This window comes from Nyctibius grandis, chromosome 3 (genome assembly GCF_013368605.1).
Source record: "Nyctibius grandis isolate bNycGra1 chromosome 3, bNycGra1.pri, whole genome shotgun sequence".
In the NCBI taxonomy this organism is placed as follows: Eukaryota; Metazoa; Chordata; class Aves; order Nyctibiiformes; family Nyctibiidae; genus Nyctibius; species Nyctibius grandis.
In genome coordinates, this window is record NC_090660.1 from 30,929,216 (window position 1) to 30,952,924 (window position 23,709).

Below are 23,709 nucleotides of genomic sequence, written 5' to 3' on the forward strand. Positions count from 1 at the left end.
TGCTCGTTTAAACTTACGCTTTTGACGAAGTGTTTTGAACCTCTATGGTACAAGCTTTGGGTGATATTGTTGAATAGTCAGTGACTACGAAAAAATGCCAACTGCCAATTCTGCCTTCTGCAAAACACCCAGTACAGTATAAGCAATAGGATTCATTTGGTTTCTCTATAAGTTAATGCTGCTTCAGAGCTTCATATCTCTTGTTCTGGCTAAAATTGCAAAATTGAAAATATTCAGTGTTTGTAAAATCACAACAGAAATCTTTGTTTTCCACAATCCAGTATAGCTGGCTGTTATTCATCCATAGAACTTGTTGGATTTTTCCTTTACTTATTCTGCATTTCCATTCTAAATTCTAAACTTTTCCACAGCACTGTTGTGTTTGGCCATGGAGACCTCACTTCAGAATGACTGCACCTGACAGCGGGGTTCTCTAATCGTATATATTATTGATATGTCTATGTCTCTTTCACTACGCATTTTTCTCTTTCTCGTCTTAAAACATTGTGCCAGACTATATGGTGAAAGTCATTGTATGTCATGGAGTCATAGATTCAGAGACTAGCAACCAGTTGTCAGAGTGCCGTAGTCCCAAAAATGTGAGAGCTGATCTTACTGATTATGCACCTTTTGCGTGTAGTCCTTGCTACCAAGTAGAATGAATCCATTCACTGTGAATATGATGTAGAGTTTTCTGCTCGTTTGCAGGAGTTGTGTTTGCAGCCTTTGTGACTGCACTGATGTTTTGGTTTTTTTTCCTTAACACAGTTTGTAGTTACCCTTCACCCAGGGCCATCTGAACAGAGCATTAATATTACCATGCTTGTGCTATGGCCTGTGGATAAAATTTTAGTACGAGTTTCTTGAACATCTGCCTAACAGGATTCACGTATCTGAAGAGCAGTTAGAAGAATTCATATTCTGTCCTAAGCCACAAATGTGCTCTCATAAAGACAGTGAAGAGAATGCACTGTTAATTCCTCTTCCCTGGTGAAATATCTTTTGATATACAGTTATTTCTCTGAGAATATTCCAACAATTTATTTTTTATTATTATCTTCTTGTATTAACACTTCAGTACTGAAAAACTAATAACTATGTGCAATGTGATTTCAGTAAGATCTGAACAGTCAAAAGTTCCTGTTCAGTTGTGAAAATGATAATTTGTAGCCCTCTAACATGACTGTGTAGAGAAGGGAAATGTGTGATGTGGCACATGGCAAAGCTACAAATAAACTTAGATTACTTCGTTTACGCTGCCAAGAGAAGTACTCCCATTATGATTCACTCGTCCGGCATCCAAACAAAAGCAGAGGGTGATGCTTGCACCTCTAGGCTTCTGCTTTAGTAAGGTGGTCTTCTAAACCAGAGGAATGATTTTCACAGCCAGGAGCTGTGTCCTGGCTCAGCTTAAGTTTATAATTGATTTCTTTCACCTTAGTGGAGTTTAGTGGACTCTTCCCCAAAATTTCTCTGTCTTAGAAACCAAACAAAAGAGTGTTGTGAAAATTTGACACTGTTGGAAATTCTTAAATCCCTCTTCCATCACTGATATTCACTGTGAGTGATTCTCTTCCATTTTTGAAGTTCTACAGCCTCTAAAGAGGTTCATGACTTGTTTGTCTTAATAAGCAAGGTAGCAAAGATCCCAGCTGGGATCCAGACTGGATTCTTGTTGGGAGCTGCCAAATTCATGCAGCTACATAAAAAGATAGATATGATCCCCTGATGCCTCAAAAGGCATCTCCCATAGTGACAGAGAACTATCGATATCGTTGCACAAGGCCCTTGGGAGACTTTAAACTGTAGTAGTGTGTATTATTCTGTTTATATATGCTTAAACAAGGTTAACCGAAATTAGAAAGAGACGTAGGGAAGGGCTGCTAAGAGACAAATGAAGAGGGTTGGAATTGTAGTGCAGGAAAACAAAGGCTGAGCGTGTGCGCAGTGCCTGCCCATAAATCCATCAGCAGGTACATCTAGGGAAGGAGACAGCTGTATAAACTACACAGTAGTGTTGGCAGAAAACCCAGTCAGATTAAGTTGGCCATGGGTAATGTAGTCAAGAAACAATGAGTTTTGTCACATTTTACCAGTGCGAACAAAACAAGAACAGAAATATATTTGAGATAGAGATCTCTAAATACATGAAAGGGACATTATTCTATAGTATTTGCCATAGCCAGCCATGACTGGGAAGGTAATTACTAGTCCTATATTGCTAAGATTAGTCTTGCCTGTCCAGTTTGGGGAAAAAAGGACTCTCCCCCCTTCCCACCACCGCAGGTTGTCTTCCAGTTCTTGAGAGAAGTCTCTAGTTGATATTTTATTTTGTTCTGCAAAATGTCCAGTTCTCCTATAGGTCTGAGGCTGATTAATTTGGAGTTCCTAGCCTTATTTCAGTTTCCTTACACCAATTTGCGGCGATCTATGAATGTTACTACTCCCATACTAGCAAACACCTTCACTTTAATCATCCAGTCCACCTTGGCACTGGTATTTCCCTTGTGCTGAGGAGTTGCTTAAGATATGGAGCGACCTCCCCCTTTCCCTCTCCCACCATCCCCATTAGGGAGAGAAGCTGCTGATCCCAATGAAGTTTGGTTTTGGCTCAGTCTGACTGAGTCTACTGTATATAGCTGTACAGTACAGGTTCAGTTATACCTCCTGTTTTAATTTTAAAAGGAGCTAGCACAACTGAAGTTTAACAAGGCTTGCACTTGCCTTTGTGTCAGTCACTTGTCAATCACTTGACATTCCAGTGCAACAGGTCTGCTTAATAACATATATTGGATCTGAAGCGTAACTGTTGTAATGCTTTTGTTTTAGAACAGTGTCATTCGGTCTTCTGTCAATCTATTGTGCAAAAGAAGATATATCTGTAATATTGATGAGGGCTTCAGAAGGAGAGAAGTATCCTCTAAAATGACTGATGAGTTAAGCCTGGATCTCAGTAACAACCTACAGTTGTCCTGCTTGGCTGGGACATTTTTGCACAAGCTGCCTGTGTAGAAAAATTCATTTAGATATCTTTGAGAAATGGAGTGGAGTAGAGGGGGTGGGGACAGACAGGGGAAAAGGCAGAGGGACAAATTTATCTGGCCCAAGTTTGAGGAACCAGCCCAAAGTGCATAGTGAAGACAAGCAAAAATTACAGTTCAATTTATGAAGCAGAATTAAGGGAAGAGGAATAATTTTTATTATGGTTGCTGCATTTAAAATTTGCATTTGAAGAATGTGACAGATTTTTCAGTGTTATGTCAATTGGGTCTAGATTTAATGTAAAAGGAACTTTTTTTCTTAATAGGTATGTGCTAAATTGCATGAGATTATACATTTATGTAAAATGGAAAAATAAAGAAAATAGATTGATGAGAAACACACTACAGAGAGAATTCAGTATGAATGTAAAATGGTTGTTGGTACGTTACGAAGACTATTGGCTTTTGACACAGGGCAATGTAGCTATGTTCCCATAAAACCATACCTTTAAAATTTGCCCCAGGCATTGTTCTTAACATCACATATGACCTGGCAAATAAAAATTAATGAGTTCTCTTGCAATCTGAAACCTTCTAGGGAATTCATTTGTTTTCTTCAAAAAAACCCATATGGCAAGGCAGAATTTACTTTTATAATTAAGTGACATCAGCGAAGGATTACTCTTAGGGCATTAGCTCCTCAGTAAGCTCAAAGAAATGGGAGGCTGCTTGTTTATCTTATTCTGATAAATCATGATAAAATATTCAGATGAATATTTCTCTGTGTGTTATTTAGTGGACTGACTTAGCATCTAATCAAATGTGATAATGATTTCTGTATTTTGAAATGCCAGTAAGCATGGAGATTCATGGATTTCCCCAAAGACAACCTTGCCTTCTTTTCCTACGTTGAAGTACTTTGCCATATCTCGTGCAGTGTTTTCTTTGTTTCCCTCCTGGAAAGGTCAACTGAAGGGGGAAAAGACCAGCTCAGGAGGAGGATACAGCAGTGTCAGAATTGCCCTGGCAAATTGCACATTGCCTTTTTTTCTCCTCGTTGCCTGACAATGGACTAAACACTTATCAGCTCTAGTTTTTATAAATCAAACATCATTAAAAGTGTTTCAGCCATTTTGGTACAATGAGACTCAACTAGAGTCTCACACGCGGTACATTAGGGAAAAAATATTGAGGTTCAAAAGAATTACTTACATTTTCCTTTTCATCCATTCTTTTTTCTCTTTATTTTTATGACTCTTTTCATTTTTTTTTCTTTGTGGTTTTTATTCAGACCATGCAAGAAGAATTATGTCAGAAGATACTTGTTTGTTTAAAGGAAAAATGAAGTAATCCTCCTCTGCCCAAGCCTCTTGTGCTTGAAATTGTGAACTGGTAGAAGCCTAGCTGGAGTTCGTTCTTAAGATGTGGTAGTTTATTTTTTAAAATTCAAGTTGGGCTAGTTCATCTATACTTTAAAATTACATCGTTACTTATCAGAAATGGGTCTCAAAGCTGTTCAACTTTTTTTTTTTACTTGGATAATATGTATTTAGACATATCTTACATTATTTTTTACACAGAGCATCTTAATAATGGTGGCTTTCTCCTGTATGTTCTTCTGCAAGTTAATTAAACTTGCTTTGAGGATTCTAACTTGCTTTGAGGTGGCTTATTGCCTCAGTCACTCCTTATCTCGCTGATAAAGGACTGTAACAGTATGCCTTTTCACTTAATTAGGTGTGTGTTTGGAAACGTTACTTTGAACCATTACCACTACTTGCCATAACAACAGAAAGACAAATTAAAGGATTCATTAACAGTAGTTTAAGAATCTCTAATAAAGGAATAAATAACTGTACAAGTTTGCTTCTTGCTGTTGTCTGCTCCCAGCATGAGAATCTGAGAGCTTCTTGTTGATGAGATGCTCTGAGCGCTACATATTGGGAGAATATACAAGCACTAGGAATTAGTGCTATATTCTTTGAACATCCATCTGGGTTTTATTGCTCATCAAACACTTGGTTCAGGGTAGTCAATGTCTGTCCTTCCACTGATTGATCTGATCTAATCTAAGGTATGGTTTAATATAAAATCTAAAAGAAATTATCATCCTACTACTGCAGAAAGCGGAAGGCCTTCCTCCCTCTGCTGCTTCTCTTTCCTGCCTTGCTAATGTGTTCCTAAATATTTTTAAAAGCTAATGCTTTGTAACTCTCCGACTCATGCCTTGTTCCACTTTACAATTTTCTCCTCCTTTGCACCAGCTCTGGTAATAGTCTGGTTGCAGAGTAACACTAGTCAGTTCACTAACCCCACAAAAATTACTTACTTTCTTGTGCTGATTTAATGTCTTGCCATTTTAATTAGTGGAACTAACACGATGCATCATCAGAGGAGCCCTGGAGTTGACTTGGGGTCAGATGAAAAGAGAAGTGGCAGGGGGAAATGGAACTTTTTTTAGCAGAGAATACTGTTACTTCAGTGTAAGCCATCTTTAGAAATTACATCAGATGAGTGGTGTTCTGAAGATACCTGTCTTTAATTGAAGTCATGACTTAATGTATACACATTTGATCTGTGCTAGTAGTAGTACATGTCCTGATGCAGAATATGGCAAATTATGCCTTCTCTTGGTTCCTGGTTAGACTGCATTCTCACGTCCGTCAGCTGCTCCTTTCTTCTGCAACGAGTGTTGTTGGTCCAAATGTATAGTTTCTGTCCTACATTGCCAGCAGATTGGTCCTTGCTGAACTTGCCTACTTGTGTGTGCCTTTACGGCACTGGAATGCAGGGCAGGGAGCTGCTGACTGGCCAGAGGCTGATAACCATGATATAGAAGAAGTCCTAGAGCAGTACCACTCGCAGCAGCAGTCAGGTCTGTGAAGGACTCTCCGCTGCCTCTGAAACACTGGTGCCTTGCATGAGTTACTGCAGGGCCCTTGTGGATGCACTTGAGTGGCTGCACTCATATTGTGAGAGGGCTGCTTGAATGCTAGGTAGGCATGTGGACCTCAATCCTCATTCCAAGAGTGCAGTCAGAAAATTTAACAGTGCAGTGATGCACACTCTGCACGTGACCTTCACTTCTCAAAATTTGATGGGAGTAAGATTGCGTTTTATAGAGAGATGTGTTGACATCGTGTGCTTCCCTTGGTATGCATCCTACTTCTGAATTTCCCATGAATTTCTCATGTACAGTGAGCTTCCGCTGAAGGGCAGGGCTCCGTTTGAAACTAACGGCTCTACTGGAGGACTACAGCATGATTACAGGAAGGAAGTTCAAGGCTGCTTTTGAAAATGTCAGCTGTTTGAGTTCGGTATCTCTTTCCTTGAAGTACTTTAGTATTAATGTGATCACTTACATAATTTTTGATCATTTTGTTGTTGCAGTTTCTTTTCTTAATAAAGTAATTGAAAAGACCAAACTTCGGCTACCATAAACTCTTTACCTTCTCTCCCCACTCCCCTTCCAAAAAAACTCAGCTCAAGCAAACTTTATTTGCCGAAGCTGATTACTACAGGAAGGGAGGCCACAAAAAGCGTGAACTGTCTAAAATTTCTATGTTTATTTAAGTTCCTTTCCATTATTATTTTTTGGGGGGAGATCATAACAGCAAAATTTAATTTTAAATTAACCTTGAAAAGAAACAGAAGATTAATATGTTGAAGAATGAAATGGTAACAAGACCACATAGGATTTGCATGGCTGTTTATGTGGGTGGGTGCTGTGCTGTGTATGCCATATCGGCCAAAATATAAAAAACAGGGGGCATGTATTTTTACATATGTGTTGCAATGTTAAAAAGTATTAAAGATTTGGTCAGCCACAGTTACGAAATACAGGGTTAGCATTTTGGTTGAGGTGATATTTCAGGATAAAGTTGAACCCAACAACTTACTAAATGAATAGCCGAGTAAACTCACAAACTTATCTGGACTAAACCATAATATTTAAAAAAAAGCCTTAACCTGCAGGCATCAGAGGTGCCCAGGTGAAAAATACTCTGAGGCCCTCTCCAGCTGGGGAACCTGGGTGCTGTCTGTGAGAAGCAGGGGCCAACAGGAGAAGACAGTAATGCATGTTTGAGATGACATGGCATGATGGGACTTCAGGAGGAGAGTGAGCTCCAGAGCTGCAGAGGCAGGCCACTGGTGCCTTTCTGCTTTTCCTGGAGAAACCCATGGCAAGAAATACGTAGAAGTAATGCCTGGCTGTTGTTGGACATCTGTGCAGGAGTGCTACGTTCTACGATCTTTAGTCACTGCTGAAGCTGTATGTGGAGCCACAGAGAAGTGAATGTAGTAAGACTTGCTAATCCTGAGGAGCAACCATCAGAGAAGGAAATCAGATTTTACAGGACCTTTGAGTGGATTAATTTAATTTATGATGTGATTCTTTCCTAATTCACTCCAATAGTGTTTTTCTTATTCTGTTTGCCAAGCTCAGGGTCTCACTGGTCAGCCTATGATCAGCTGAGTCTTCCTTTTTGCCCTTTCGGATATTAATAAAACATGGTTAGTCTTTCATTCCTCAACAACACTTGTAATTTTAGAAATTATTTAAAAAGATCAACAAGAAGACCAAAGATCACTTCAGCATAATTTTTAGGTTGAATTAGCATGACCTGCTAGTCTGAAAATATTTCTCTCTGTATATGTGCTGTTTTCACATCTTTACCATTTATCAGTAAGCTACTTATTACATTATTCTCATATGCTGACTTCTATTTCCTGCAAACTGCAGACAAAAATTACTTATTGACCATTCTGCTTTTCATTGTTGTAGTTTGACCATTTTCATATAATTGTTCAACTAGACCACTTTTATTAGATTTCTTTTATTTCCAATGTGTCATCCTTAGCTTTTTCACATATTTTTCCTATCATATCTTAATATAACCAAATGGATTTTCTACGTCATAATTTTTTATTTTATATTGATTATCTCCTTTACTCTGATTTTTATTTCTTTTTCTTTTTTTTTTTTTTTATTTCCAATTGCTGATTTTACCACACTGCAGAACTAGAATTGGCCTTTACCCAAAACTTTCCCATCTTGATTGTGGAATCAAGATTTTTTCCTTAATAGTTGAACTTATACTTTTCATTTTCAGTCTTCATTTTTTTCCTTCCAGTAAATTGAATGAAATTTTTTTTCTTTTGTATCAAATAGTTTCTTGAAAGAAGTGAACAGGAAGGAATCTTTTACTGTTTTATTTCCAGGAGATTTGGCAGCATGTCTGGTCATGCCTTGAGTTTCTGAGTTTGCTGCAACCCCTATTTATTGATTCAGGCTTTCAATTGCAGATGCATATGGGGGCTTGGGGTGGGTTTTTTTTTCGCCGTCTTCTGAGTTTTTCAAAACCTTAGTCTATAGTATGTTTTCCTAAGACGTATGTGCCACCTTAACGTTCTTCTAATTCATCTGTGTTTAATGCAACAGTATTTCTTGTTGTTGTATTCACATTTTATACCTTGCTGTTTCACAAAGAAAAGGGTAAAGTGCTGGATTTGACAACCATTGCTAACATGCTATACTTTTGAATCTTTATGGGTTTTCAATTGATTTTTGACATGGACTTGTTTAGGAACATACAGCAGATTAGTTTTATACTTTTATCTGTAGTTGTACTGAACGTATTCACTGCAACAGATCGAAATACTTTGTCGTCAAGGAGGTGACTGGAGCATGCTTTTTGTGGTCCTTCATTCAGTTCCCACTTATACCAGTGGAAGTCTTTGCCGTTGAGTTTGAGTAGGCTCTTGATTAACTGGGGTTACTTATCACAGTTCAGCTAGAAAAGTTGTTCAGCTCTGTGAATGTAAAGCAAAGTACTTATTGCTTGCTGGCTGTCTGAAGGAATATAGGATTCTGCTTTATCTCAGAGTTAGTTGTGTTTTCTTCTCATTACAGTGTCCTTCTGCTTGCAGATTTATGTAACATATTTGCTTTCCTCATTCATTAAGCACCAAATGGAAACAAATTTACCAATTACTGCCAGTGTCAAATCAGTTTAATTCCAGCATGTAAAGTTGTATTTGTCTTGCTTTTATTGCCACCATATTTGGACAAGAGACAGGCCTATGTGCTAAGAGGTCATTAATAATTCAATATTCTGCCTTAAAATGCCACATCAGTGATAAATCTTCAGTAGATATCTCAAGATGAAGCATGCATAGAGACACTATGCTGAATACTGACCTGAAAACTAAAAGTGTGAGACCAGACTGTCTGCTTGTATATTCTGCAACAGAGACTGCATTTATTTGTAGACTGAGATGGGGCATTTATGTGCCACTCCTGTGAGTCTGATACCACTGAGTTAAGAAAACAGTTTATACCTGCTGAGGATGCAGTTCAATTTCTCTGGAAGAAAAAAGGTGTTCTGCTCCTGTAAGTGGAAAAAGAGATTTGCAACAGCAATGAAGTTGCAGGTTTCTTTAACTGATACTTGGAGTGAAAGCAGCACAATCGATGGTTGATGGAAACTTACATGCAACGAGATGAGGAGCAGTCTGAGTACTTATATACCCTGCTGAATATTTCTGAGCAAGACATTTTGCAGATATGAAGGTAATTTTTATCCTTACAGAGTGTAGATGCATTAGAAAGACTATATGCATTGCTTCCTGACGTTTCAGTGAAAGTCTTTCAAGTCAGCTTGCACTTAGCTTGTGGATGAAGCTTTGTGTAAACATTTTCCTGCAATGTACTGTTTTCTTTGTTTGCTCACTTCAGGGTTCTTCATAACTCAAACCCGAGTATTTTAGTTATTTCTTTGTGGTGATTTATCTGTGCTAATAACAAATATTCTTTCTTTATTTTACTTTCTCATGAAATGTTGCCTTTAATATCCTGCCTCTTGTGTTTTGAGTAACTCCCTTTAGCAATATTCCTTGGAAAGACTAGTCACCTGATTCCTGTACATCCATAACTTAAGTAAACCATATATGTACCGGAGTTAATAAATAAATACACATAGCTGCACCCCAGAGTCCATAAAAAAAGCTGGCCGTGATAGTGGTTGTGTTTCTGAGATACATGCTTTGAAAAAGAGTATTTTTCGGTTTTCAGACACAGTTTGGTTTTGTTCCCCACCACCCCCGCTGGCTCATTTTAAAAAATTAAGAGATGTAAACTACAGGTCCTGACCATCTGTGCCCATTAGCAATACCTCATACCTCTTTGCAAAGAATTAGAATTATTATCTCAAAATAATAATTTTAATTCGGATTATACTTCTACCAGTTGCATGGATGTAATATCGCAGATAATTTGTGAATATTGCAAAGATTTTAAAAGTTTAAATTTACTCATCTCTTTGTTATCTGTTTTTTGTTCCTTTAAGTGAATTTATTGAAATCTTAGAAATTAATGTTACAGTTTTGTTATGAATAAATTAAAATTGAAGTAATTTATATTAATATTTTGAAAATGTCTTCCTTTTTTTTATTTATAAAACATAATCACTCTGTAATGGCATTAGAAAAATCAGAATTGCTTTAAGTAGGGTAAAAATTAGGCAGTAGAGGACTGAAGAACATTATAGATGTGAAAATGTAGTAAAAAAGAAAAGACATAATGAAAAGAAGAAAGAGATGTGAGACGAAACTAAGAAAGAAAGAAAAAAAAATTGGGCAGGAGGAATATGGACATGGAGCATGGAAGAGCCTTAGTGCAGACCTAGCACAAAAAAGAATCTGCACTAGAGAAGAATGTGCTGAAATCCATTCAAAGACAGTGTGGTATTTGCTCATTTTTATGAGGGTCGTGGACAGATATCATGAGTGCTACCAACAGAGCTGGTTTATCAGGACAGATGTAACAAGAAAGCTGCTTTAACCAGATAGACCGAGTAAGTTGGGAGGAGTTGTGGTAGTGCACATACATTGCACCAGTATGTGCTGAAGGAAGTGTTTTAGGTCAGTGGGGCACGCTCACCTTTCTGAGTATCCTAACCCATCATTTCCCCTGATTTCAAGCAGTGCCTTTGTGTCATGTCTTGTTCATGGTTTGCCTGAACTCCTCCTGAGTTCTGTAGACACAGTGATACTGCTGTAGAAGAAAAATGGAGTGAGAAATTTTTTTGCAATAAAAGCACGGGCTTTTGAAAAATATGTGTGGTTTATATGTAGCTCCTGCTGTACGTGGAAAAATATCCTTGTGTTTCAAAGAACTTAGACTGGGTATGACAGGAATTCAGTCAGAATTGTGAAAACTCTGTGGCTTCTACAGACACTCCATTATCGTGGGATCCTTTGCTTCAAACTTTACCTATCTGTGGCTGAGCTAATTGCATAAGGTTCCCATCATTGTGGAGAGAAATGGACAGCTTTAATCTGCCTGTCCTCTTATTCTCATTCAGACATCTAACACTGGTCACACGCATCTCCTGAAGCAGTGTATTTCTTCCCATTGATTCTAAAGAAAGACTGGAGTAAAGACTCAGATGTACATGTATGCAGTATAAATATCTACTTTATTCATATGCATCCAGTCCTTCAAGCTGCAAATCTGTTTTAGAAATTGCCTTAGTCCTTAGCCCAAAGGACTATATGTTAAGACAGTCCCTGAAAGAATTGAGTCCTGACTACCAGTCACTTTTTAATTTTTCCTGTCTTTTATATTCATTAATTATGTTTTTATTTAAACACTGGTAACATTTTTTTAACTTAAACACTAGTAACAATTTTTATCTACTATTTTTTTTAACCCCAGAAACTACCTCTTCAGGTTGCAGCTTGAGGATCTCTCTCTAATACAGGTATGTTTTATGTTTGTTTCTTTAGTTCCTCTGCATGATGTAGGTAAGCAGATAATCAAGATATTCATAAGCTTCATAACTACAAATAAGTATGCATCTGTTTTTGTCCTTTTCGTGGCCCCATATTATATAAGTCATATTATCCGTTTTAATTCCAGATTAGCCTTTATCCCACACCATACAGACCTGATGTTACCTTACTCTCTGCTGTGATTTTGTTAGAGTGGATCTGTAAAAAATGGAGGCTGGGAAGGAGGATCATATTCTTTTAGAAAAATGTTCCAACTTATTATTGTGCAGCTTCTGCATTCAGAATTTATTGTTATTATAGAAAAAAGTTTTTTTTAAATAATGATAAATACAAAATTTCATTCATACTTGCTAAGGTTAAATTAGGCAAATGAAACAGCAAATTTTCAAGGAAGAAATACGGTGTGACCACAGGTATCAGAATCTCAGTTTTGTATATAAGGCAGCTATCTATTGTTTAAAACTTGTTAGAGATTGGAAGGTGAAACAAAGGCTTTTATGGTCAGTTAGGTTTCATAGAAAGGTAAGTGAGAATCCCTGATCAATTTATTTAACCCTGAACATCACCTGACTTTCATATGCCAGCAATCTCATCTTCCCTCAGTCTTCGAAGTGGTGTTCCTTGCTTAGGTTTTGTTAGTTTTCTCTTTCATTATTTTTAATCTTGGAATCATTTCTAACCTTCATCATTCTTGTGTTCTTGGCTCTAAGAGTTGCTTTAGTAAATTTAATTAAGTTGGCTAACTTGCTAAGGTGTGGAAGTAGAAAATCTCAATGAAATAGAAAGGTATGGCTTTTCATAATTGTTTCATTTATGCAATTTAAAACTAACTAGCTTTAGATTCAGTACTGTGACTATTATTTCACAAAGTAATACTATACAGTTGAATATGGAAAAGGAAAATGCATTCAGGTAAGGCTGTCCTTGTGATTTGTAGAACACCTGTGTGTGCTTTAATTAGGCTTGCAGACTTCCTTTACTTTCCCAGACTAGAAACAAGATCTGAAGCTGATATATAATTAACTAAAATTTCAGTATTGATGAATATCTGATTTTGTTGCTACTGCTTAAGGCTGTGATGCACCAAGCACTTTTAATATCCAGAATTCGTACTGTCTACTTTCACCTTATGTGACATACTCGATATCCTAGCAGATAATTTGGGTTAAGTCCTGAAGATTCCTGTTGAGAGGCTACACTCTGATGTTGCTGTTGTAGCTTATTCTGCTAATTCATAGATTGAAGTTCACAGCTTTCCTCTGTTAGAATAAGTATCAGTAGGCTGAATTCGCTAATGAGGGAGAAATCTGTAGATTACGGAGGTTTATAATTGTGCTGACTGACTCAACCAACCACCCTTGCACCCCAATCAGCAAAAAATATAAAATGAGGACAGAAATCATACTGTTGATGTTATACTAGGTTACTAAGTTTTGGTCTTATGCATGTGAAGAAGCCTTTAAACAGACAGTCTTCTCCAGCTGACTTTTGGTGAAGTTTCTTATTCTGTCTTCAGTGCTGTAGCACCACTGGTTTGCCTCTGTATCTTCAAACCCTTTCCCACAACCCTTTAGGGAGATTGTATTTCTAAATCAAAACCAAATTATGTAATTTTTTTTTCTTTCACCGGCGTATCTTTACTACCCTACTCCAAGTATTCAAATTTTTTTTTTCCTTATTTTGAAGCCTACTGTTATGACTCCTTCATATTTGTCCTCCACAGATCTTCTCTTCCTCTTCTTCCCTTCTGCTTCCCTTCTGGTTCTGTTAGAGTGTCCCAGGACAAAAGATGTGCTTCCTTGGATGTGCCAGTTATGGCAGCTCCAAATTAGCTGTGAGGTAGCTGCAACCTTTGTTTTGATGCAAGTAAGCCAGGATGTAAGGTGTGTTGTTTAGGACTCCCAAACTCGTTACACAACACTCTCAGATTGTCTTGTAATCTGGTATGAAAGTAGGACGTTAGTCACTGATCTTATAATCACAAAAGTAGGTTTGGGAGAGTTCTCGAGAGGCCATATAGCCCCTCCAGGTACCCCAGGGCAGGATCAGTGGTCAGCACTGCTGTTCTTAGTGGTGGTTACTTGTCTGAACTCTTCTTACAAGTCTTCAGCTGTAAAGATCCACAACTTTTCTCAGACTTTGTTGGGAAATGTTAAGACACAATGAGAGTCTCTGTCTCTTGCTGGAAAGTGTGAAAGCTTTAGTAATGAAAGAAACAGTAACCATTCCTGTGGAAAATTGGAATTCAAACTTAGCAGCTACCAACCTGAAACCCACCTAGAGCCAATAGTGTATTTACCACATGATTCACCAAGATTTACCTCAGGTATAATTGAAGTAAACTTTGATTTCTGAAACTTCAGGGCATGTGAAGTTTCTCTCATCCACATGTGGTGAAAGAAATATTTTGAGTAGGATTAGAGGATATAAAGTTTACCAAGTTAGCAACTAAAAATCACGGTATTTTGAAGCTCCAGATCTTTCAAACCTGAAACTCTATTATGGTTGAGGGAGGCAGGAACAAAAGTGAGAAGCAAAGTAAAGGTTATATGTAATCCTTGCAAAACAATGATGGATTTGCACAGGAGAAATAAAGCATACTGTGGTTTAACTCATTAATACTGTATGTGCTAATTAACATTTGTTTGCTGAGGGACTGAACACTTTGACTTTTTATGTACAGACAGAAGAACTTTTCTTTTAGCATTTTTTTTCTTCACACAGTTGTTGTCATAATAATAATGTAAAAACCCAGTTTAATTCTTCTACTTATGTTGCTCACTTTGATGTCTTTGCATGAACCAACCTTTGTGAAAACAAGCAGATGTTCCACAAGCAAATGGACTATGTTTTCGTGTCTGGAAGAAAAGGCACACGGTGAAGTGCTAGCTGTAGGAAACTTTTAGTGTAGCACAATAACACTACGACAGGGCTAGAAACAAGACAACCTGTACACCTGTTGTTTAATTATTTTAGAAAATTGCTCAAGCTTTATCTTTGCTGTTGTGCATCTGAAGGAGGAGGAAAATTGCTGACTATTCCTCATGCACAGCAGATACTTTCAGAATGGAAGCAAGGATGATTGTTACAATTTGCATTCTCCTTTTCTACAGTTTTCAATTAGACTTTTGTAACTGTTTATTTTCTTTGCATTGATGCTTTGATTTTTTTAGTTTGATTCATCAGTTCAATCTTTCTTATAGTACGTTTCTATCTGGAAAATAAAGGGAATGCCTAAAACTTAATCTTCACCATTGATGCACTTCAGTTATTTTTGTATAAACATGTTTCCTTGTCTGTCATACTTAAGTGTCTGTTGGAATGTGTCATTAGTTTGTCCACACACTGATATTATGAAGATAAAAGGCTTCATGTTACATGTAACAAACTGGAACAGTAAGAATCATTTAGTTATAGCAAAAGCATCTTTGTGAATCTTTTGTTTACAAAATTTCCATGTATTTTTTTAAAATATACACATTTTATAATTAAAGTATTATTCTGGTGTATTATCACACATTGCAATATTGTCAGATAGGCTCTGGGGAGCCCTTCTAGCAGCCTTCTAATAGCTGAAGGGGGCCTACAAGAAAGCTGGAGAGGGACTTTTTACAAGGGTATATAGTTATAGGATGAGGGGTAACAGTTTTAAACTGAAAGAGGGTAGATTTAGATCAGATATGAGGAGGAAATTCTTGACTGTGAGGGTGGTGAGACATTGGAACAGGTTGCCCAGAGAAGTGGTGGATGCCCCCAGCCTGGAAGTGTTCAAGGCCAGGATGGGGCTTTGAGCAATCTGGTCTAATGGAAGGGTGTCCCTGCCAATGTCAGGTGGGTTGGAACTGGATCATCTTCAAAGTCCCTTCCAACCCAAACCATTCTATGATTCCACATTGTTTTGTAATAGGAAAACTCTCTAAAGAGGAATAAAGTGAAAAAATGACTCCTTGTTTGCAAACTTTTGCAAAAACTACTTTGGGCCAAAATACGTGTATGCCCTGTTTTCTACAAGTGTTTACTTGGAAAATAGTTTTGAAACACGAGATAGCCTTCCTTTAAAAAAAGAAAACCATGAAACCAGACATCCATTTGAAATGCAAGTTCTCACAAAAGAAATGCAGAACAGAGATTCATGTATTAAAAGGGTACTGTTTCCATCAGTTTAGTGAAAGTTAATCCCTTGTAGAAGTGAGGGTTAGAGGGCTACTAGATTACATCAGACAGGATGTGTATCTAAACATGAGCTAGGACTATGCAGTGAGATATCGTTGCCCATTGTGAGTACATCAAAGTTGTCATCCCACATGTCATGGTTCTGTGCTCTGTACTTTATAGGAAAAGCCTGTTGATTGAGTAAGCAAGTTTCATATGATAGTGTCTGTAGCAAACCGTTATTTGATGTGTCTCAGCAATTTCCTTTGTGTAGCAGAATAAAGAAGACAAAAATGAGTGAAAGCCTTTTAAGCTCTTGCTGGAGAAGCCTAAGAGTCAAATTGTTCAAAGCTGACTGTTGGAACAATGCGTGCATAGAGATTATGGATTAGGAAAGAAGCACTCATGCGGCTGTGGTTGTAGAAGAACAAATACTTTATACCTCTCACTGCTGTATAGTAGGCTCACAGACACAGAAGGCCTGACTCTGCATGGTTTTATGTTATGAGTTTTGCTTTGTTAGTGCTCATCTCAAGTTATAGTAGAATAATCCATAAAAAACATTGGCCAAGATGAAAGCTGGATTTTCTGAGAACTGTCTTATATTCCTTAAAAAATAAAAGCAGCAACTGAAATAGTGTTTAAGTGAATAGATTTGTTTTTAAAAAAGATATCTAGCCAATGTCAGGATTAATAGTGGGGCTTTCACATCATGTAGAAGATGGCTCTAACAAGTGTCTATTTTTTACCTTTTTTTTTCAAAATTATTTAAAAGGAGAGCTTCTAAATTCAAACATTTCTTTGAGTCTACCTACATGACAAGTTTGCTGATGTATCTAAAGAGTGTAAAAGCGCTTATGCCACAATTGCCATAAACATTTTTACGAGCCACGATGCGTAAGCTTTTCAGAAACCTGATAGAGTGCATGCATCTTTTGTTCATCCGTAAGATGAACTTCTTTACAAACTCGGATTGTTAAGGCATTTACAGGGCGCATGCTTGAGTTTGCCTTTCTCATCTGAATCTTCCATCTGTGAAGTCTATTCTCAGTTTGAAACACCCAGAAGGTTGAATATAAGCCTATTCCACCTGCTCCTGCAGTTACATAATTCTCCTGAGATTTTATTCTCATGCTGAATCTGCACATCTTTCAGTTAGAAATGCACATACCTCAAAGTCCATTTTTAAAGGCAATTTTAGCTCCAAGCTTACCACAAGATTCAAATTAAATTCTTTATGCAGGCTAGGAAGATTGGATGTTCTTTTTCATGTGTTTTACTCAACTCTAAATTTTGGAATCTTGAGTTTTGGGTTTTTTTTGTGTGTGTATATATATAGGTATAGCTATGTGTGTGTATGTATATATATACACACCCCCATTAACGAGGCATTCAAGGAAGTAAAGGCAAGATTGGATCTATGAATTGTCAGGAAAAGGAGCTGCTTTGAGAATGAGTTTTACCAACGGGAATTCTTGCTGGTGTGTCAAGAGTGTCTGAAATACATGTTATATTTAATAGTTCACTTTTATATGAGTCATTAATGGCTAGATGGTAGACTGAATAATGAGTTAAGTAAATTGTAATATCCTTTGAATATATACTTTGTGCTTATCTAGGTTGAACAAAGAGGGAATCTGACTTCATGATTGAGGTTTTTTACAAATAAATTCATATGTATAACCTGAAACACTTTTATAAATTTTTATCTTAATTGTAATACAGAATATAGTTTTTTAACAACACTTGATTTTTTAATTTCTTTTTAAAGGAATCAATTACTTACCAGGGTTGTAATCCCATTTTGAAAATAACAATTGCTTGTTGTTATTAAAAACTGAGATCACATTATGTCTTTTGTGAGAGGCTTTCATAACCTTAGTTTGTCTTTTTGGCTAAGGTGGTATTTGGCCCAATCGAGAGAGAATGGTGTTCCAACAGAGGCACAAATCACTCAGACTCTCCTTGCGGTTCATTTTGGGGACAGTGCCCTTTGCTATGAACAAAATGAAAGCTTGTAAGAAGTCGTCATGTAGAATCAAATCTTTAATTTATGCTGATATTAAAAACTTTCAGTTATAATCTGAAACACTTCAGAGATAAAGGTAAGGAAGCTAAGCTTTAGAATTTTAATCTCCTTAATTTGTTGAGTTGCCAAATAAATAGAACCTCTTAAAAGACAGCTTGATGCTTTTTCTAAAACTTTCATTCACTGTATTTCAGTCCATTTATTTTTTGTGTTGTATGTCACTTACAGTGACTAGTTGTGTAATAGATGTCTGATTTGTGAAATACATGAAAGAAACCTAATGAATCATCATTTTATTTTGGGGTGAAGCTACCTGTGCAGAAAATGAGATGCAAGAAAAACATTCTCTGATTTCACACTTGAAGGCATAAAGGAACTAACCTAAGGATGTCCCTAACTTGTGACAGCTGTTAAGTTGGCAATATTGAAATGCAAGGTAGATAGACTGAGATTTAACATTCTATTTGGGTTCCTAAGGGGGGAAAAACCAAACCAAACAAATGAAAAAACCCCTCTGATTGGGTTCTCCTGTGCCTGGTATCTACTTAAGTGTGAGGGGAATAGAGAGTATTCCTCCCTATTACACATGTTTTTTCCCCTTCTTTATGTGAAGGGAGCATCAGCCACCAAAACATTATTTCTGCTTGGGCCCTTCATGTTTGTGTCTGGGACGTGTGAATGAAAAATGGATAACCAGAGCGGATAAGTTAGTGTTACTTTTGATGCTGTTCCAAGTTCCTCGAAAGCTTGGAAGGGGAGGGAGCAACTAGGGCTCATAAAACTCTCCAAAGAAGGCTGAGGTGAGCGAGTTGCAGAGTAACTAAAAGGTGATAGAGCAGGTGCAAACTTCTGCTTGGGTGCTGCGGATAAGCAAAACTTTGGGAGGTATTTGAACTGTTACCTTTTGTATAGGGTGGTGCTGAGAGTAGAGTTTAACAAAGAAATAAAAAAGACAAAGCACAGTACATCTGCGTATCACAATGCCACTTCTGTACAGTATCTCTTACTCTTCTTGATAACTTTCTGATGGCAGATTGTTGGTTTTTATTATAGAGCAAGTCCACAAATAATTAAATTAGACAATTGGGAATTTAAAGAAGAGTTACAAAGTATTTGTGAAGCCAGAGTTAGTCCTTTGTGGCAGGCAGAAATGGACTTGGTGGCTGCTTTTGGGTCCATTCGAGTTCTTTTTCTGTGATACCATTAGTATTTTTGTCATGTTGTTTTCTGTTTGCAGAACAGTAGTTTCTGACCAAACTTATAACTTGATTGAAGCCAGAAAAGGATGAATTTGGCTAGCAGTGCATAATTTCACATATGTCTAATCTTTACCCAACTGACCTCTTTTACATGCAACCGAAAGGGGCTTCCTCAAGCTAGATAAAACATGTTAGAACGCACAAATCCTGATCTTCACTCTATAGTGTGTTTGTGGTGAAATCAGTTACCAGCAGACAGTGCTCCATTTCTGTTGAAAAAAATTTTGCTACCAAAACAGCTTATGTTCATAGAATCACTTATGTATTAATGCAGAAGATGGCTACTATTCTGAAACCATCTTTGGTCGTATTTGGCCAAGTACTGACTCACTCTTCATTCTGAATGTTCTTTCCATACATGGGATTTTTCACCTGCATAGGTGTAGTTACATGTATTATCTATTTGTTTGGGGTTTTTTTGTGTGTGATGTTCTGAGTTTGTATGCAGATGCCTATTACAAAACTATATAGAGGGCATACGAGGCAGCCAATTGGATGTATGACTCCTCTTCTGCTCATCTCTGCTTGTTATTCATTTACACTTGGCTTCTACATAGTTAGGAGGTTTTAGGCTCCAGAATTTGTGATTGCCTACCCTTCAGTACAGCAGAAATTTGTCACGTAAATTTAGGAAGGGTCTAAGTGAAGCAAAAGAATATTGGCAAATCAGCAGGGCTTTGCTGCTGCTTTGGCTGATCAGTATGTGTAAGTATTTTGGGAGATGGATGAAAAGAGAAGAAAAAGAAAGCCAGGCAGAGACGTTGTCATTTTTCATTTATTTGCTGTATCTGTCATTGTTTTGTGCCAGTACTGAAATACAAGTGCAGGTGCATTTCTAGACAAATGAGTCTGAACACATCCATTTAGCTAGAGAAGCTTTGCTTTTTTATTTCTATTTTTTCTTTCTTACCTCTGCTTGTTAGACTGCATTTCTTGTGTGTTTACAGTAATTTTCTTTTCTCGTTTCACAATAAAGAAGAAAAATGGGTACTAAAATTTTTCACTTCCACTGGAGAAAAGCTCCTCTTTTCTTTAGATATTAAACATTTGTGTTTTGTTTCTAAGAAAAAGGGCAAGCCTGGATCACCTGAATATGTAGTATGAGTGCATTTGTTCTCATGAGAAACAGAGGTGATATCAAAAGGTATGCGCATACATTTTACAGCAGATATTAATGAAACAGCTGATGTGGATTTTATAGTGGTATAATTTATCCCTTTCTGATAATTTTTCCTGGTATGTATGGTGGTCAACCAGACTGCATTACATGCAGTAGAAGTAATTGTGGAAACGTCTTTTCCTAAGAAGGTGGCACTCATGTTTACATTTTCACAAACATGAGTATACCGATAGAGCTGCACAAGAGTAATCACCAAATAGCATCTGTTTGAAAAGAAATCAGGCTGCTGCTTTCCAAATATTTGGACTGTACAGGACCACGGCATACTTCAGCTAATTCTGGACTAAAGCAGTGTTCTGTGACAACAGGCCAATACTTGTGGAGGGACAGGGGTTCTCCTTTGAGACTCAGCCTCTTTCTGTGTAGCCTCTATACTGAAAAAGTGCAGGAATGTTAGCAGACTGTGCAGGAAACGAAAACAGAAAATACCAATATGTAGACTGCAAGCAGATTGTCTTCATTCTTATATTGTCTTGCCCAGGTGGAGAGTCTGCCACAAGCAGTTGCTGATGGAGAGTTTCAGCTCTTTGGCATCTAGATGCTGCAGTGCTGGGCAATTTAGAAAAGAGATGGAATACGCAGAATACTTTGAAAGGGATTATATCTGTGTCATGGTTTAAAGCTGGGCCAGTTATTAAACCTGTGGCAGATGCCCTCTGTTACCCACCCCCCCCTCCCCCCAAAGGGAAAGGGAAAAGGAAAAGGGAGAGAGACTTCCGGGTTGGAAAGTTAAAACAGTTTTAATAAACTATAATAATGAAAAAGAGTGTAATAATAATAATAATAGAAATAATCAAATATATACAAATATATATACAAAACCAAGATTGAGCTCCCCTGAAGTCAGCCACGTCACCACCGGCACTGCAGGGCAGGCTCCGGGAAGGCCCAGGCTGGGCCTAGCAACGGTCGAGAGCTGGATTCAGGGATGCACGGATCGGGATCGGGGGCAGCAGGAAAACAGACGGAGTCCTCCTTGGACACCGGCCATAGCAGAAAAAAAAGCGAGACCCTCGTGATCCCCCCCCTTTATACCGAGAATGACGTGTGTGGGATGGAATACCCTCGTTGGTCAATTTTGGGTCACCTGCCCTGTCTGCTCCCCGCTGCAGCTGCAACCCCCCTTCGGCTCTTCACTTGTAAGCAGTGAGGAATTCAGCAGTGACCTTGGTTTCTCTAAGAATAAGTACAGCAAGAGCCTTACTGCACAACATCCCTACCGGTGCCTCAGCGATAACTACAAACTTCGGGCGTTATCAGTCCTGGAGGCAGACACTGTCTGCAAACATGCAGTTAGTTTCAGAAAGTGCAGTTACTTAGAGGAGACTTAGCTGAAAGCAAAAATCACTGAAAGGAAAATCGGCCTGGTTTAGGCCAAACCAGGACAATCTGTAATACAGTATCTGCAAACATGATTATCGGTTTTTGCTTACTGACACTGATATGGAACTTCATTGCCTGTTCTGGCCTGTCACAACTAGTTTGAGTTCAACCACAGTTTGTATGCCATGCGTCTTCAAAGCGTAGGCTTAAAGACACATCGTCTCAGTCACAGAGGGCATTGTGTTTTTCGGTACTGCAGAGACCTGTTCAACAGTTCTGCTAGGCTAATGGACATAGATGCTTTTGGGTAATGCTACCCAAAGGCAGAACCACCCAGGAGGTGAGTTCAGCTTACACCTGTACGTTAGCGGTCATCAGTACCTAGCATAAGTGCACTGTGTCCATAGTATCGCGTGCTGTTGCTTGTTGACGCATGAAATTAAAAAAACCCGACATTTAAACTGAGAATAAGAGAAAATGGTGGAGCAGCCCCATGTCCCCTGTCCACTAGGCAGAAAAATTTAAGATACACATCTTGATACTGAGCTCTGAGGAGCCTTTGACACAGTGCTATTAAAGGCTGCACCCAGCTGCTGACCTATAGGAGGAACTGGCTTTTTCCATAAGGCAAAAAGTTCTGCTCCCTTCATCCCTAAGGAAGAGGTAGAAAATTTTTCGAGGTCAGGAGACTAGTTTTTTGCTACTGTGGATATGGAAAAACAGGATTCTGAAATATTCAAGGAAACAAAGCAGCTACGCTGAGGGTGAGAAACATGGACAGTTGTTGCTATAACCCAAGGAAAAGGAAAGATCTGAGGAACCTGCAACAAGAACACTGGTGGGCAAGGAGCCCATGCAGGGGTGCATTGGAAGAAGGGTCCTGCTCTTCTAAATGGTTCCAGGCACAAAGGGAGGGTCTGTGCTGCTGCCAGCATGTTACTTGCCCAGTCATCACTGCAGAGCCCAACGTAAGATGTGGATCGTTGCTCCTAAATGTTTGAGAGAGATATTTGCTTGTCATAGTATAGGAAGCTAGTCCTGGTCTGAACTGAGAATAGAGGACTAAAGTTGTTTTGAGTTTTATTTTAATAGGCTTATCCAATCTTTTGGGACACCTTTTGCCTTCATTTTGCCTGTCCTGATTTTGTTACTGCCTTTTCCTTCCCCTATTTTTACTAGACGGTATCTTCTCTTTTGGCATGTATTGTTTTACCCATCCCACATGGTACCATAATATGATGCTTCTGTTGCCAAGTCTGGAAGCAATAAGTCATGTCAAAATATATAAATCATTTTATTTATTAAAATTAAAAACTAGGCGTGCTTTGAAATATCTGGTGTTAGACATATATATGAGGTTTCCATATAAAATTTTTTGTTCAGCTGTTATTTTGGATTTATTTGAAGACCGGCAAACTGAAAACGTGATTTATTTATGTACCGACATCATAAGCAGCTACGTTATTTCTCTTAATTGCTTTACGGGTAGGACTATGGCCTTTAGAGGGCATTTCAATATAATGAGCATTTGGGAATTACACTTGGTCTGTGGGGTCTAGACCTGGCTGCCCCATCGCAGTATTTTTAGGTGTCCGCCCCAGAATGGAACTTGGAGTCGAAGGTTAGGTCTCTGTCTGGTGCATGGGGCTAGCTATATACACAAACACAGGATCCACTGACATCTGAGTTCTGGGCTATCTAAGCCTGCTGAGGAGGAATGCTGAGAGCACAGGGAAGCATAAATGCCACCCCTTTTTTGAGTTAGGCATCTGTATGGAATTTGACAATAAGGATGTTTTTCTACATCACCCATATGCAGCAGGTTTCCTGCAGGTTTCAGTTGTGAGTAAATTGCATCTAAAATATATGTTAAGCTCTTCATGTCATGGTTTCTAAATTGAAATAGCAGTACAAAGTTGAAGACCCTTCGACCATTATTGTACATTCTTAAGCAGGTCTTCATTGCTGACTGAATGTGGGCTAGTCTAT

At 38.1% G+C, this 23,709-nt stretch overlaps 1 protein-coding gene across 2 annotated transcripts in view; it reads left to right on the top strand.

Annotated features, from left to right (window-relative positions):
* Positions 1-23,709, top strand: part of SEMA5A (semaphorin 5A) — a 361,263-nt gene that overhangs the window by 136,700 nt on the left and 200,854 nt on the right. For both annotated transcript variants that reach the window (XM_068396639.1, XM_068396640.1), the window contains exon 5: positions 11,701-11,746. In XM_068396639.1, coding sequence (XP_068252740.1) covers positions 11,701-11,746 — 46 coding nt within the window. The remainder of the gene's footprint in view (positions 1-11,700; positions 11,747-23,709) is intronic.